This window comes from Macaca nemestrina, chromosome 15 (assembly GCF_043159975.1).
Source record: "Macaca nemestrina isolate mMacNem1 chromosome 15, mMacNem.hap1, whole genome shotgun sequence".
NCBI classification, from domain to species: Eukaryota; Metazoa; Chordata; class Mammalia; order Primates; family Cercopithecidae; genus Macaca; species Macaca nemestrina.
Window position 1 is genome coordinate 6,307,789 of NC_092139.1, and position 16,801 is coordinate 6,324,589.

A 16,801-nucleotide genomic window follows, 5' to 3' on the forward strand; every position below is an offset into this window, starting at 1 on the left:
ATCAGCGTCACTCCTGCCTTCTCAGCTGATCACTGGGGACCCCAAAAGTCTCCAGATGCAACCCTCAACCTCAAGGGAACTGAGGAATCCACTCTGCCTCATTTTCCTAAAATACCCCTAGGGCACAGAGAGTTTGGGGTCAAGCAGCTCTGAGGGGGCAGTGGGGAGCCCTCAGCTCTTCTGAACCCCTGTTGGGAAGGTCTGCCTGCGAGGCCAGGAAAGGGACAGAACATGCCATCTGCTCACTTCTCAACTCAGCCCCCAACCCCTCCCAAGGCCTCCTGAAGTTCCTGCCAGGCCCCCACATCCCCTGGCCTGGAGCCCTAAGACTCAGCCCCACGCTGGGTGGGAAGAGCCATGCTTGGAAGCTTCGCTGCAGGAACTGGGCCTCCAGGGCCAGGCCGGCGCCCCTGAGCACAGCCCGGGGCTGCAGTATTTGGACGCTGCTCACTGCTGAGCTTCCCACAGCATCCCGTCATCTGGGCCATCTCAAGCCCATCAGCCCCGAGTGGAGATGACAGTTTCTGGGAGAGCTGCTGCTCTTTAGCAGCTGAAGGTCTTGGCACTCTCACCTCTGAGCAGCCCAAGAAGAGATCGTGAACAGCCCCACGCCCGGGCTTGACTTGTCTCCAGGCCCAGCCAAGCTCATCCAGGGGTCACTCCAGAGGATCTGGAGCTTGTGCTGCAGTGCCTGCTTCCCGTGTCCATCTTCCAGTCACCTTCTGCCCTGAGCCCAATTCCTCCCCTGGTGTCCAGGCTTAGGGAGCCCTGAAGGAGGACAGGGCCTGCACTGTTTGTCCTCAGACCTTGGCCCAGGCCTCTGCAGCGGCCATGCATTCTTTCACTTGCCACATGTTCACTGAGCACCAAGTAGACAGCAGGCACCCAGCACCAGGTGAGACCTGAAGCCAGTGGCCTCAAGGGACCTGCTCTGTGCTGGGAGAGGCCAAGCAGCCCCCAGGGCTCCTTGGTGGAGGGGAGTGGTCTGCTCTGGGGATGGGCTAGGGCCCCACTGTCCCCAGCACTTTGAGTCCTGAGTCCCGAATGCCCTTTGTCCAGGAGCGTGGGTCCTTCCGCCACCTGTGGGCAGCACCTGGTCACAGCTGGCAAGCCCGTGGAAGTTCTGGGCTTCTAGGAGTCTGCTCCACGCAGTAGAATTCTCAGAGGCCTCCCAGCCCCAGAATCCGGGACGGTCTCCATCCAGGAGGCTTGGATTCCAGGGTGATCACATCTGGGAACCCAGGAGGAGATGCGTTGGGGAGGCTGATTCTAGGATCCTCAATATGGGGAGCGCATCACTCTCCAGAACTGGGGCACCCTGGGGACAGGGCTGCGATGGAGGGTGCGGGACAGCCCTGCCTGGCTGTCTGTGGCCACAGTGGGGTTGGCAGGGCAGATGGGGTGGGTGTTCTTGGGGCATGCTGGGGTCTTACCCAGGTCTGTCTGCTTTGCAGCCCACACCGCACTGGCGGCTGGGGAGGCTGGGGGCAGCCGCCTGCGCTGGGAACCCCGCTGCCAGCTGCCCTTGCCAGATAGAGTGCCCAGCACTGCAATCCTGCCCCCACGCCTCAATGGACCTTGGATCTCCACGGGGTAAGACCTCAGGTCATCCTGACCATGGGCCCATGGGCTCGGAGACTTCTACCTCTCTGAGACTCGGTGTCCAATCTTTGAAAGAGGCATAATTCACATAGTTATCCAAGAGGCCTGCTATCTGCCAAGCTGCTGGCGATGCTTGCCTCCCCTCCCAGACTGCAATGGGAGGCAGGGACTGTGTTGGGCATCACGTCCATGGACAAAATCCATTCAACACCTTGAGCACCTATTATACAAACCTATTACGAACTGAGTGCCCGGGGTCAGCAGTGGGACGTGCCCTTAACATTTGAACACATGAATGAATAGTATAAACTTGAGATTGCACTAAGCTCTTCAATGCAGGAAATAAAACCAAGGATGTGATAGCAAGGGACCTGGAGGGTTCTTTAGAGAGTGATCAGGGGAGGCTTCTTGGAGGTGGTGACATCAGCTGAGAGCTAAAAGGAGAGGAATCAGCCATCTAGAGGGCCAGGGAAGAGCCAGGCAGAGGGGGCAGCTGGTGAAAGGCCCTGGGGTAGGAAGTGGCAGGCCAGGGAGAGCCTGGGTGCACCCATCTAATTCTGTCTAACCTGACAGGCTCACTCGACATTTCAGAGGCTCAGTTGCTGCTTTGCGGCCAATGGACTTTGCATTCTGTCCTCATCCGTGGTGCACAAACCCTACAGCAGCCAGCTGAGTCCCCACTCCTGGGGCAGGGATTGGGGAAAAGCGTGGCCCCCTCCACACCTGGCACATTCCTCCTTCCCCCAACATCCCCTCCAGGCCAGTCCCATTCTGGGGTCAAGGACTGGCCTCTTGGTGTCCTTCCTGTACCTCCTGAGGTCAGGCAGAAACTCCCAACTGCCAAACATCTGCTAGTGCTTTGGGTGGAGGAAGGGATGCGAGTTCTTCAAGGCCGCTTCGAACACATTTGCAGGCTCAGCCAGGCTGCAAGCAGTCCCCACGCCCACGGCACAGTCCAGGGGGGATCCAGGCATCCACTCGCCAGGGTCACCCAGACAGAACTGGGGTGCAGGAAGAGGGGACACTGGTTGCAGGCCACTCCTGCCCCAAGACAGTAACATTTTGGAGCAGTTCTTCTAAGAAATTTCTTCTAGAACTTTCTTCCTTGAAAGTTCCCTGCCATGCTCTCCAGACGGACCTTGCTGCTTCCTGGGAGAAGAGTGGGAAAGGGCCCAGAGCCTGGGAACCATCGAGCGGTCCAGTGTGACCTACTGTGTCCTCTCAGGCAAATCTCCCCTCTCTAGGCCTTGTCTGAGACCCTCAGGGGTATGGTCACCCCTCCTATTTTTAAGTACCTATACTAGTATTTACTTATCATTTTCTGTAAACCAACTTGCTTTTATTTACTAAAATATATTCATTTATTTTTACAGCTTTATTGAGGTATAACTGGCATACATTGACAATGTAATGTGATTATTTTTAAAGAAAATGTAATATTATCCTGGATATGGGGACCAGAGCCACTTGTCATAAATTAAAGGCAACTGTAAAATTAAATTCAACGAAAACAAAACAACATAAATCCTCTCTAGATCCGTTGCCGACCCGAGGCTCTGAGTTGCTCTCTCTGGGAGAACAGGGAGGTTGGCACTAAAGACACATTAGCTCTGAACAGAGAATTTCCCCTCAACATTATCAAAAAGATGGAAGAAAAGAAAAGGGAATTATTTCGTTGCTGGGTGATAACATGTTTCCTCTGCTCCAACAGCCCTGCTACAAAAAATATCAAGAAAATAGGCTTGGATCACGCCTGTAATCCCAGCACTTTGGGAGGCCGAGACGGGCAGATTGATTGAGGTCAGGAGTTCAAAACCAGCCTGGCCAACATGATGAAACCTCGTCTCTACTAAAAATACAAAAATTAGCCAGGCATGGTGGTACACGCCTGTAATTTCAGCTACTCAGGAGACTGAGGCAGGAGAATTGCTTGAACCCAGGAGGCAGAAGTTGCAGTGAGCCAAGATTGCAACCCAGCCAAGTGCCTGGGTGACAAAGTGAGATTCTGTCTCAAAAAAAAAAAAGAAAGAAAATAGCAGTACAAGAGGGTACCTGGTTAGAGGAAAATCGTGAGGAGGGTGCCTGCTCTTTTTCCCCCCTGACTTCATCCACTGTCCACCCCACCTGCACCCTCAGTGGGAAGTCCCAAAGGCCTCCTCTGCCCCATCCCGGAGCTGACCATGGGTCTAGGAGTCATTCCTCTTTCTTCTCCCTCCAACCCCTTCCCCTGGATCTGTTTGCATCACCAGCAAATGGAGTCTGGGGCCAAGTTCAGCCCACTTTCCAATTTTGTAAATAAAGTTTTATTGGCATACAACCATGCCCATCCATGTACATGTCATCTATAGCTGCATTAGCTCTACAATGGCAACTTTGAGTAGTTGCGGCAGAAGCCACCCAGCCCACAAAAATAAAAATATTTATTACCCAGCCCTTTACAGAAAAAGTTTGCCGACTCCTGGTTTATACCTACAAGCCCTGTCACAGGCAAGGATGAGACCTGGTCAGGGCAGTGAGCCTAGAGAAGGGGGAGATAGGACGGGCCACCGTCACATCTGATCACTACTCTCCCCTCCCTCCATTCACTCAGCAAGGACGGCGGAGGGCGCGGGGCCGGCTCTGGGCCAGGTGCCCAAAGTCCAGTGGGGGAGGAAGCAGGCAGGGCATCCCGGAGCTCCCAGGCCTGTGGGTCCCCAGATGGTTGCAAAAGGGCCTCCAGTAGGGCAATTCGGATTGAAGGAAAGGAGAATGAACTAGAAGGCTTGTGTTGAGGCCATGAGGCATCCAATGCAAAGCCACAGTCCCAAGGGTGGCTGACTGAGAGCAGTGAGGGGAACTGAAGTTGGAGGGGCCCAGGCCTGAGCTGAGGCCTAAGAGAGGGATTGGGGGGAGAACGGAGCCCAGCCCAGAGGAGAGAGGGGCTCGCGGCGTGGTGTTCCCTCCGTACCCAACCCATCTCCTTCCACCCCTGCAGCTGCGAGGTGCGCCCAGGACCGGAGTTCCTGACCCGCGCCTACACCTTCTACCCCAGCCGGCTCTTTCGAGCCCACCAGTTCTACTACGAGGACCCCTTCTGCGGAGAGCCTGCCCACTCGCTGCTCGTCAAGGGCAAAGTCCGCCTGCGCCGGGCCTCCTGGGTCACCCGGGGAGCCACCGAGGCCGACTACTACCTGCGCAAGGTGGGCATCGTCTTCCACAGCCGCCGGGCCCTGCTCGACGTCTCCGGGCGCCTCAACCAGACCCGCGCCGGCCGGGACTGCGCGCGGTGGCTGCCCCCGGCCCGGGCCTGGATGCCCGGGGCGCTGTACGAGCTGCGGAGCGCCCGGGCCCAGGGGGACTGCCTGGAGGCGCTGGGCCTCAGCATGCACGAGTTCAGCCTGGTCCGCGTGCAGCGCCGACTGCAGCCGCAGCCCCGGGCGGCGCCCCGGTTGGTGGAGGAGCTGTACCTGGGGGACATCCACACCGACCCGGCCGAGAGGCGGCACTACCGGCCCACCGGCTACCAGCGCCCGCTGCAGAGCGCACTGGTGAGTGGGGAGGGGGGGTCTCGGGGGGCGAGCTCGGAGCCCAGCCCCGCAGCTTTGCAAGATCTGGGCCGGCCCAGGGCTCTGGCTGTCCGGCTGTCATCACTGCCCCTCCCCACTCTGGTCCACGTGCCTCAGGACATTTGCGCACCCTGTTCACGCTGCTGGAGACATCTTTTTTCAGCCTTTACAAGGCTGGCGGGCCTCGGGTCGGCCTTCCCACGCTGGTCCTCCCCAGCCCCTGTCCTCGTGGGCACTGCAGGATCTCGTTTCTGCCCCTGCTGGGCACAGAGGCTTGGGCGGGAGTCCCCCTCCCTTGGTTCTCGGCTGAAACATCGCTGCAGTTCCCATTCTACTGTTCCCTGTTTCCCGCGAGTGACCTTGCCAGCTCTCAGCCCGTTCTGAAGCTCCGTTGCTGACTTGTTTATTGCCTCTCCCTCTGGCGCTAGGTCCTTCACAAGGGTGGGGTCACAGCGGGCACCTAGCACGACGGGTCAGGCACACGATCAGGACCAATAAATGTGGATGGATGAATTAGGGAGAGGGCAGCTTTCCTCCAGGGTGCCGCTGGGGCTGCGCACACCAGCCCAGATGCCGGTCCCTTGAAATCTCAGTGCGAGCCTCACACCGACCTAGCCGCACAGCCACTGGGGCGCCACTCCCACCCACTCCCAAACCAGACGGCGAAGACACGTGGCCTGGGCTTCTTGTGAGAAGGCCGAAAGGGATCCGTCAGGTCTGGAGGGAGCCCGGGGTTCTGCATTTCCAGCAAGCCGTCCGGGCTGTGGGGAGGCTGCAGTCTAAAGGAAACCGCCCTGTCTTTGACATGCTCCCCCTTGACTCCAGCACGAATTTCATTTAAGCTGATTAACCTAGATTTTAGATGAAGCCATGGCCCGCATACCATCCTAATTTGGGGAAGATCTAGTAGCACCCCACACACACACTTTTTTTTTTTTTTTTTGCCAGGTGAGCAAACAGGCAGAAAGAAACATAACTTTACTGTATAATGGCTCCTGGCACATAGCTCAGAGCCTGGCTCCTACAAGGGTGTGGACCTAGGACCTTCCCAGTGTCAGAGAACCCTCTGGTGGCTGGTGAGGCCTAAGGACCCCTCTTCAGAAAATCTGTTTTTAAAAGCATAAGAGAAAATACATGGGATTTAAATGAAAACCGGTTCTATTAAAATAGTTACCCAAGTTTTAAAGTATTAATTTGTGATATAGAAAAACGATAAATGTGAAATCTTTATTTGCCCTCATTTCAAAGCAGGGATGACTGCAAACCATGTTTCCAGTACCTGCAACGCTGTTAGCGTCATACAAAGTCAGAGGTTCTGCTGACGCTACTGGGGCGCGTTGCCTCCATTTACAATGAGAAGAAATGTTAACTTTTATTAGTGAAAGGTTAGTGAAAATGAAGTTGAGGTTAGCATTCCAGGTGAAAAACCTCTGTACAAGGCACCCAATGAGTATTTCTTGAGTGCACAGATGAGCAGATGGAGGGAGGATGGATGAATGGGTGTGGATGGATGGATGGGTTCAGCATCCCCATGAAGTCCTCTTGGAGCTCTTAGGCCACCTTCACATCATTCAGCATGTATTTGTTGCCTACTGTGTACTAGACATTCAAGGAACTAAACCAGATGAGGCAACTTCTCACCCCTGGCAGCAGCCACTTGTCACTGCCCCAATGTGGGAGCACTGTGGATGAGACAGACCGGAAGCCTGCCTTCCTCCCCCTCCCCCTCCCCCTCCCCTTCTCCAAACTGAGGATCTCAGTAGCAGAGGAGGAACATGACACGAAGTTCTCATAATCAGAAAATCAGCCTCAGAGTTCTTTTTATGACCTCGAAATTATTCCCTTTTTGGCAACCAATGTTCTAGGCTGGTGTGGCGTTAATCCTACTTAGTTCAGAGAAGGCGCTAGTGGTGAGTTGATTACTGGCCGCCACCACCTCATTAGGAGGGGAAACTGCTCTGAATGCAGAGAGGACAGATCCCCGGGGGCTGCGGAGGCTGACAATTTCATGCGTCCCCAGGCAGGACTCTGGGGCCATGGCTGTCCCTGCCCTCCCTGCTGCCTGGCTAACCCGGGTGGCCAATCCAGCCTGAAATGTGATTGAGAAGCAAAACACATAGAAATGAATGCAGAGATGAACAGTGCCAGATGTACAGACATTAAATTAAAGGTCTGCTCACCAGTGGCTCCTCTCCTTGGGAAAAAAAAAAAAAAAAGAAAAAAGAAAGAGAAAAGACAGATAATTTCAAAGAAGGAACTGCTGCAGAGAAACCCCTAAGAAATGAATCAGTTGTTGCCTTACGCTCTCTGGGGCCCACGCCCTGCCCACGACCCAAACCAGATGGTAAACATGAACATTTTTAGAAGTTAATTTAAAACCAATTGGATCCCCAAATTCATTGCCTGGATAGAGAATCCTAATCAATCAGCCAACACCGGACCAAAATTATCTGAGCCTGGTGTCACCTCTGGGGGTTAATTAGAAACTGTTATGCAGTGTTTGAGAAATAACTTTATGTAACGGGCTTAAATGAGTAAGAGTTTGGTTTCTGTACAAGTGTGAATTCTGCCTGCCGGGGGCCTTGTTTACTAACGCAGGAGACTTCAGACCTCTGCAGAAAGGTGCCTGGAAGAATCCCCATGGAGCCGGGAACCTTGTCTCACCACCTTCAAAAGCACCAGAGAAGGAAATGCCTTTTCTCACCCCTCTTTCACCTTAAACGTTTGCTGGTTCTCAATTTGCTTCTGCTCTGCAGAAAACTGCTTGCCCCAAATTACTAACCAGCATCCCCAAACGTCCTATCTGCAGAGAATATCTTTTGTTTGTTTGTCCTTTGTGGTGGGTAAGGAGAGCTCTGGGATTATTTTGCTGTAATGCATTACGTCCTCTCAATATACATTAGTGTGACATAGAGCCAACTCCCATCAGCCGGCATCCCCATCACCAACACTCCAGCTAACTATCAAGCTTGCTTGCTCCTGTCACAAACATTTTTGCAGCCATTTGCTAGCATTTCAGAGAACCATCAAGCTCTCTGGGCCAAAATCCCCATAACCAAAACCAATATGGTCTCCAATGTTATATAAATCAAGGAAACTTAAGGTTCATTATAGAAATAAAAAATAACAGCTTATAAAATGACACCCCCCCCCCAAAAAAAAAAAACACTGTTATCAATCATCCAATATTTTCTTTCTAAGCCAGAACTTCTAAATGTTACTTGTCTGGCATGAAACTCACTCAGTACTGTATGGAACTCAGCAGTGCTACATGGAAATCTTGGGAGTTTTGCAAGAAAAAATATATTGGAGCTAATTTCCCAGCTGGGCCTTCAAAACGCCCCCTTCCTGTGCCTGTCCTGGCTGGACTGCAACTCTAAGTTTCCTTCTGGAATGGCAACAGCAGGAGATGTTTGCTTGTTCCCACATCAGCTTTGACAAGTTCCAAGGCCATTTACCTTCCAGAACGGTGCTCTGGCCTCAAGTCTGGGCAGCAGCTGCTTTTTTAGAAATAAAATAGGAGAAGGGGAAGGAGAGGGAGAAAGAAGGAAGAAGTCTGTATCGCATTCCTTTTTAGTGTCTGCTGAGCCTTTTCACTCCAAAACGCAGACTACTCCCACGCAATTTAGTTTAGCATCTGTTTCCTGTTAACGTGTTTTATGGTAAACGCAGCTCACGAGAGTTTGTAAGGCAGGGACAACTGTAAATACAGGCAAAGATGGAGGAAAATCAACTCATAGCCTGGGACAAGTGAGGGTGTGGCAGCACCTGAAGACCTAAGTGTGGTCGGTTTTCCCTATAACAAATAACATGAGAATGAACATCTTTGAGCCACAGCTCTTCACGAGATTTCAATTATCTCCTTCGCACAGACTTAAGCAATGGGCTTCCAAAGACATAATTTTTTATTTTTTATTTTTTTGTGAGATGGAGTCTTGATCTGTCACTCAGGCTGGAGTGCAGTGGCACAATCTCAGCTCACTACAGCCTCTGCCTCCCAGATTCAAGCAATTCTACATCAGTCTCCCAAGTAGCTGGGATCACAGACGTGCACCACCACACCTGGCTAATTTTTGTATTTTTTGTAGAGACGGCATTTCACCATGTTGGCCAGGATGCTCTTGATCTCCTGATCTCATGATCCATTGATCTATCTGCCTTGGCTTCCCAAAGTGCTGGGATGACAGGCGTGAGCCACTGCACCCGGCCTATTTTTTTTTTTTTTTTTTTTTTTTAGATGTTGTCTTGCTCTGTCCCCCAGGCTGGAGTACAGTGGTGTGATCTTGGCTCACTGCAACTTCCACCTCCCGGGTTCAAGCTATTCTCCTGCCTCAGCCTCCCGAGTCGCTGGGATTACAGGCATGTGCTGCCACACCTGGCTAATTTTTGTATTTCTGGTAGAGATGGGTTTTCACCGTGTTGGCCAGGCTGGTCTTGAACTCCTGATCTCAAGTGATGTGCCCACCTCAGCCTCCCAAAGTGCTGGGATTATAGGTGTGAGCCACCACGCTCGGCTCAGACATGTTTTGATGGCTTTTGATCCTTGTTGCCATATTCACTTTCCATGGGGTAGGTAGAGCAAATGATGTGCACCTTCCACTGTGAGATTTCTAAAGACAAAAATCCTCTATTCTCTACCTGTAGGGAAGATGTAACCTGCTATGAGCACAGGAGAGTGGGAGCTCAGACAGCCGGGTGCAAGCCAGGCTGCATTTCAGCTGGTCTCTGCCACTTCCAGGCCGGACAACCTGGGAAGTCCAGCCGGTCCTCTGGGTCTCAGCTCCCTCAGCTATAACACGTACCAGTTGCCCGGGAAGTGCTTAGCATAGTTCCTGGCACTTCGGAAACACCTAGAAGAGTGAGCTAGAAAAAAGATCAACTTTCACGGTCAAATTCCAGGACCAAGCACACTGGGCTTGAGCAAGGACAACTTCTGTCAGGTCCCAAGACGAAGGCCACCTGTGCTTCCATTCATTTCTCATTTATTCATGCAACAAATGTGTGCTTGCTGCGAGCCAAGCCCTGTGCTGTGGGGATGGGGTAGCCGCAGAGGCAGTTCGCGCTTTCTAGGGCGTTTTAGGACTGTAAGGCATAATGCCTTCCAGTTTGATGAGGGGCGAGGGATAGAGAGAAGAGAGTCTCAGGGGGTGGAATGAGGAAGATAAAAGAGGGTGGTGTGCCAGCCCTGAGCCCCACCTTACATGGGGCATTCGGGAAAGCTCTCTCTGGTGCCCAGCAGAGACCTAGTAAGAAGGAGCTGGCGGGGAGTTCAGACAGCAGGAGACCCAAGGCCCGAGGATACAGGGGCTGACCTCCATCAAGGAGGCCCTCCTGACTGAAGCAAAAAGGCCGTCCTGACTGAAGGCAGGGAGTGAGAGAGAGAGGAGGGAGGGACAGGCCGCAACTCACTCTGCCTTTTCACCCCTACAGAGCTGGGGTTCCTTTCCAGGCTGCACCCCAACTTCTCCCTGTGGGACAACCACCGTTTTTCTGTTTGTCTTTCGCCAGCACCACGTGCGGCCGTGCCCAGCCTGTGGCCTCATTGCCCGCTCTGATGTGCACCACCCGCCCGTGCTGCCGCCCCCTCTGGCCCTGCCCCTGCGCCTGGGCGGCTGGTGGGTCAGCTCGGGATGTGAGGTGCGCCCAGCGGTCCTGTTCCTCACCCGGCTCTTCACTTTCCACGGGCACAGCCGCTCCTGGGAAGGGTATTACCATCACTTCTCAGACCCAGCCTGCCAGCAGCCCACCTTCACCGTGTATGCCGCCGGCCGATACACCAGGGGCACGCCGTCCACCAGGGTCCGCGGCGGCACCGAGCTGGTGTTCGAGGTTACACGGGCCCATGTAACCCCCATGGACCAGGTCACCACGGCCATGCTTAACTTCTCTGAGCCACGCAGCTGTGGGGGTGCGGGGGCCTGGTCCGTGGGCACTGAGCGGGATGTCACAGCCACCAATGGCTGCCTGCCGCTGGGCATCCGGCTCCCACACGTGGAGTACGAGCTTTTCAAGATGGAGCAAGACCCCCTCGGGCAAAGCCTGCTCTTCATCGGACAAAGGCCCACTGATGGGTCAAGTCCCGATACCCCAGAGAAACGCCCCACCTCCTACCAAGCACCCCTGGTGCTCTGTCGGGGAGAAGCCCCCGACTTCTCCAGGCCCCCGCAGCACCGACCATTGCTGCAGAAGCACCCCAGCACAGGGGGTCTTCGCGTAGCCCCCCTCCCACTTCTGCCCCTAGTTCTAGGGCTGGCTTTCCTCTACTGGCTATGACATTGGACTTGACATCAGGATGGTGGCTCTGGACACCCATTCAACTCTTCAGACTCCCTCCTGGAAACTGTAGGGAAGGAACCATTCTCCTCTGCTCTGTCATGGATGGATGCACAGCCCCACTGCTTCCAAACTCTGCCTGCATTCCATGTGGCTCAGGGCATGAGCTTAACACCTGCAAAGCCTATACCACATCCCACAGCCCACGTCCCAGTCACGCACTTGGACGCGGCAGTGATGTTCATTGCTATGTGAGTTTCTAAAGATCACTCCCAATTTTTCTACTTTCCTTATCCTTGGCAGCCCGCCAACAGGTGCAGTCAGGTGGCCACATGGAACCCCCCCATCCCACGCTGCTCCCCGTTCTTCCCATCCTGACCCTTGGGATTCCAAGATGGGAGCAAGAGGAGACCCTGAGGTTCTGCCTAGGGACAAGGCCTACTGCTCTGCCATGTCTGTAGGTTGTTGTTTAAAGATTATTAATTCGAATTTAGCAATACGATCTCTAAGTGGTGCCATGAATTAAAGATGCCACTTCGGGCTTTCAGTGCTTCTCAGCTTTCTGGCGAAGGGCTTGTGTCTTCAGAGGCAGCTCAGCTTTCCTGAATCCTGACTGCTGGCATTCGTCTGCATCTGCCTGTGCTTCTGTGAGTCAGACCTCAAGCTGCCAATACTGCGTGTGGATAAATCCAGTTTTCCCGGGCCAGCATACAAATGAAGAGGACTCCATCTGAGCTGAGAAGTGTGGCCTCCCCAGAGCAGGCTGCAGCCTCCAAGCCTCCCTAGCCCAAGCGAATGCCAGTGTGCACCAGGCTGGCTGCTGGGGGCAGGTCTTTGGAGGGGAGCAGCGTTTCCAGCCTTCTGAAAGTAGTTAATAGTAATGACCGCCATAACACTAACATGCTCTGCAATTCGCCCTGCCCAGCCATGCTCGGTTGCCAAGATTTCCTGTGCTTGCCTGACAAACGAAATCTCCGAATGTGTATCTTTGGGTCCACCCTAGGGAGAAGTCGGGGTCGCCAGGCTACATGGCGACATCTGGACAGCTCCACCTTGCCCAGCCTCCTTGCCATGATCCTAATATATTGGTGTCCTCTGCTCAGAGAGGACTGTCATCATGGTGGGAACAGGCTGTGCCTCTCCAGGGACTCTACCCGAATTCCCAGGGCCTCATCTGTACACTGAAATTAACTGGCCTCCTGGTGGGCCCGAGAGTTTTCAGGACTGGGGGCTGATGACTCACCCCCTCCTTCCTCCTCCTGATCTCTATCTCTAGCTCTTATCACAGATTTTGAACAATTGTCTGTGAGGTTAATGATGCTTTCAGAGGGAAGCCCTCGTCCTGCTTGAGATTGTGTGGGGTCCAATCAGCCTGCTGAAATTGCTCCCACTTATTACCCATTCTTCTTCTTTAAAAAAAAAAAAAAAGCCCATCAAGTTAGCATTCTCTGTAGGTCTCAGACAGCTACCAGTGTTCCTGGCATATTTACCAAAGTACAAGAAATAATTACATTATTTACAGTTTCAGACTACATCGGGGTTGGGGGGTGGGGACGGCGGTGGGTGTCGATGATGTGTCCACGGCTGAGCAGGTCTTGTATCCGAGACTTGAAGCAATCATGCCACCATTTATCATCAAATTTAAACCTTTTAATAAAATTAAACAGCCTGAAAAATGCTCTTGCTGGTTATTAAAGTCAACCAAGGGAATTATGGTTCTAAAGAAAGGAAGCAGAATGTCCTCCAGAGAATGTGTGAAAGAGATAAAACCAGTGGAGGTAAACCCCAGCTCTCTCAGTTCTGCTCTCATGTCACTGCCTGCCCTGCTGAAAACCCCCCAGGGGCTTCCACTGCACTCAGAATAAAAGCCTGACTTCTGGCTCACTGTTGCCTGCAAGGCTCAGCCACGCCTCCCCATGCCCTGGCCACACTGGCCTTCTTTCTGTTTCTTGGATCACAGGAGCTGTTGCTGCCTTGGGGCCTTTGCACAAGCCCTGACTTCTGCCTAGCGTCTCTTCCCCAGACCTTCAGAAGCTTAGCACTTTGTTTTCAATCAAGTCTCGGACCAGATGTCACCTCCTGAAGGTGTCACCATGCGCATCCCAAAGAGCAGCCCCACTTCTTCCCCGGTCCTTCTGTCAATCCATTGCATCACAGGTGCATGTTCTTTATCATAAAAACTGATCACTGTCAGAAATGACCTTATTTGCCTAGAATGTAAGCTCCAACGAAAACAACTCGGCTCTGACTCACTGCCTGCAATCTTTCCAGAAGGGTCCAGCGTGCCTGGTGCATGGTAGAAAGACCTTCAATGAATATGGCAGACTCAGCAAATGTTGGTCATCGCTGTGAAGCCTCACACTGAGACCTGTGAATGGGCCACCTCCATCTACCAGATTCAGTGACCCTCGGGAGACCCAGCTGAGTCAGTGAGAGGGCTGTGAGTCTCTGTGTCTTGCACGCGAGGACACTGAAGCACAGAGAGGAGAAGTGGCTGGGCTCCAGAGCCTGAGATCCAGGACTCTGTCTCACAGCCCGCGGGCTTGGGGTGTCCTCCTGACTCTTGGAGGGAATGGGATTCCTTGATTTTATTTGGGGAAGGCAATTTAGTGTTGCTTCGTGGGACGTGGCGTGAGCCATCCCTAATGAAAAGGAGTGTGTTGAGCAGGACAGCAGCTTCCTGGATCCCCTCAGTTGGACTTAGTTGCTCTCTGCTCGCTGGGGCTTGTTAGTTTGGGGGCAGGTGATGCTGCTTGGAGCTACGAAGGCTGAAGAAGGGGCAACCATCCCTTTTCTCCCAGGCAGAGGGTCAGGGCTTCCAAGACTCTGGGCTGATAAAGGAAGGGGTCGTTTCAGAGGCTGAGGGGCTGAGACTCCCTGGCGACAGGGCCAGAGGCCCATGGGCACCAAGCCTTCCTTCCAGCCCTTTGCTCCTGCCCCTTAAGTCTCTGCCCTTCACATAAAACGTGAGAGCGCTCTCATCCACAGAGGGGGAGGAAAGCCCAGAGTCCTATTTCCAAATAAAATTAATGTTCTCCATTGCATGTTCAGTCACGCTGAAAGGTGAGGGGTGGGTGGGAAGCCCATGCAGTTGATAATTTCATTGTGCAACTCCCAGGAGAGCAAATGAGCTTTTTTCCCTTAATAAAAAGTTGAAATTGTATACAGCTCTCAGAGGTCCATTAACTAACAGATGCTGGTTATCATAAGAAGCTCTTTGCCTTTCACTAAGCCCATGTTTTTAATCTCCCAGCGGTGCCACCGGGCTGAGCAGCAGCGTGTGGCTTGGTGACGCAGGCCCGCCAGCACGTGGCCCTGGTCTGTGCATCCTCTCCTGGGGCACAGGTGACTCAGGCATGAGGGGCTAGAGCTTTCTGACGCAGAATGGAGCACTGCATCAGGGCCTGGTCGGGGCTGATTCATACCCATTAGCATTGCAGACTGGAGCCAAGCAGGGAAGAGCTGTTCCCACTTCAAGAGGGGACTTGAACAGTAGCGTGCAGCCTCCAGTCTGCTCCTGATGGTTCTGAGAGACTGAAAGCCTGCTCCTTCTCACACACACAACCCCCCTTAAATGGATGTCAGCATGAACACAAATGACCTGTCGACATTCCCCAAAACCACCCTTCCAAGCTTCCAGGCAGACCCTCCTCCTGCCCACTTGGCACCTCCACCTTCCATTTCGGCCACAGTGGCCTCCTTGCTCTCCTGCAGTCCCATGGAACCTGGTGCCTCTCAAGGTCTTGGCTCCAGCTCTCCCTCGCCTGGAAGGCTCTGCCCACCTCACCCCTGACTACCCTAAAGATAGCGTCCACCACAGCACAGTCACTTCATCACAGCATTTGTCAGTAGCCAAAATCTGAAAAAATTCCTGGTTGTTGGTTTTCACCTATTGTTAGCCCCTCTCCTCTAGCATGAGCTCTGTGCCAGCAGGGTCCTTGTCTGTCTCGTTCTCCGTGGATCCCCAGTGTTAGAATGGTGCCGGGCACATAGTAGGAGGTAAATAAATACCAGTTAAAAGAATACATGTTCCAAGACCTGGTTGGAGACTCTGAATTCAAGCAGCAGGATGACACCCACACACTATACTGGCTTGGAATTTTGATGTTGCTGACTTTTTTTCTAATCAGGTGGGCAGAGCAGAACCAAGGCCTGTGAACTTGAGGACATCTGTTTTCTACTAGCCAGGATATTTCTAGAATAGCATTAAAGACCACTGCTATCCCCGAATAGGAGGCCACAGGGCCTGGTGAGAGGTGCCTTGAGACTCCATCTCAAGCTTCTCCATCTCAAGCTTCTCCATCTCAAGCTTCTCCATCTCAAGCTTCTCAAAGGCCAGGGAGACTGGGAGAGCCTCAGCCTCACACAGGTACCCAAGACTTCCGTTTCTTAGTTTTGGAGCCTCTATCTCCCCCACCCCCCACCCTGCCAGCTTCAGTTTCTTTATCAATAAAATGAGCTGAAACCTGATAGTTCCTGAAGCCAACCAGCCCCAACACCAGTTACAGGAAGACCCAAAATAGTAAGTGATTCAAATGGAATCAATAACGTATTTTGAGAGAAATGGCAAAAAAAAAAAGAAAAGAAAAAGAAAAGAAAAAAAGAAAAAGCTGGGCACGGTGGCTCATGCCTGTAATCTCATAACTTTGGGAGGCTGAGGCGGGCAGATCACGAGGTCAGGAGATCGAGACTATCCTGGCTAACACGGTGAAACCCCGTCTCTACTAAAAATACAAAAAATTAGCCAGGCGTGGTGGCACGCGCCTGTAGTCCCAGTTATTCGGGAGGCTGAGGCAGGAGAAACACTTGAACCAGGAGGCGGAGCTTGCAGTGAGCCGAGATTACACCACCGCACTCCGGCCTGGGTGACAGCAAGACTCTGTCTCAAAACAAAACAAAACAAACTCTTAGTGAGGATAGGTCTTTGTCCTGTGATATAGTATGTATTTCCTAGGGGTTATTGATAACCTACTGCTCTCACTCCTGCATTTGACACTGTTTTTAATCCCTCAGGAGAAAAAAAATTACCAAAACTTAGGTGGTCACTCCTTCTGGTGAAATCAACTGCCTGTTTAGTAAAAAGACTCAGACATTTGCTGAGCACCCATCATGTGCCAGGTGCTATGCTGGGTGTCTTAGAAGGAAGGCCTTCCAGACTTCCAGCGAAGGTGGGGCAGGCAGACACCTACCTTTAGCTCCACTTCCTTCTGAAGTCCCAACAAATTATGGGAAAGAATTAAAGGGCACAAGATCACATGAATAAACAGAAAAGTAAGAAAGAACATAGCCAACAGGAGATGTCAGCACGATTCTGGGATCTGGAAAGCTGATGGGTAATTTATCACTGGCGGGAGATCACAGAAGGTGAAAAGCAGGTTGGT

At 52.8% G+C, this 16,801-nt stretch overlaps 1 protein-coding gene across 1 annotated transcript; it reads left to right on the top strand.

The window, feature by feature from the left end:
* Positions 1–831: 831 nt before the first annotated feature.
* Positions 832–13,156, top strand: LOC105470586 (APC down-regulated 1 like). The gene is made up of 4 exons (XM_071078899.1): positions 832–895; positions 1,455–1,593; positions 4,577–5,129; positions 10,656–13,156. The coding sequence occupies exons 1-4, from the start codon at positions 832–834 to the stop codon at positions 11,418–11,420; spliced, it is 1,521 nt and encodes a 506-aa protein (XP_070935000.1). The 3' UTR covers positions 11,421–13,156.
* The last annotated feature ends 3,645 nt before the right edge of the window (positions 13,157–16,801 follow it).

Coding starts and splice junctions, on each gene's coding strand:
- LOC105470586 (XM_071078899.1), top strand. CDS start 832: ATGCATTCTTTCACTTGCCACATGTTCACTGAGCACCAAGTAGACAGC. Junction 1,594..4,576: donor GGACCTTGGATCTCCACGGG/GTAAGACCTCAG, acceptor CCACCCCTGCAG/CTGCGAGGTGCGCCCAGGAC. Junction 5,130..10,655: donor GCCCGCTGCAGAGCGCACTG/GTGAGTGGGGAG, acceptor GTCTTTCGCCAG/CACCACGTGCGGCCGTGCCC.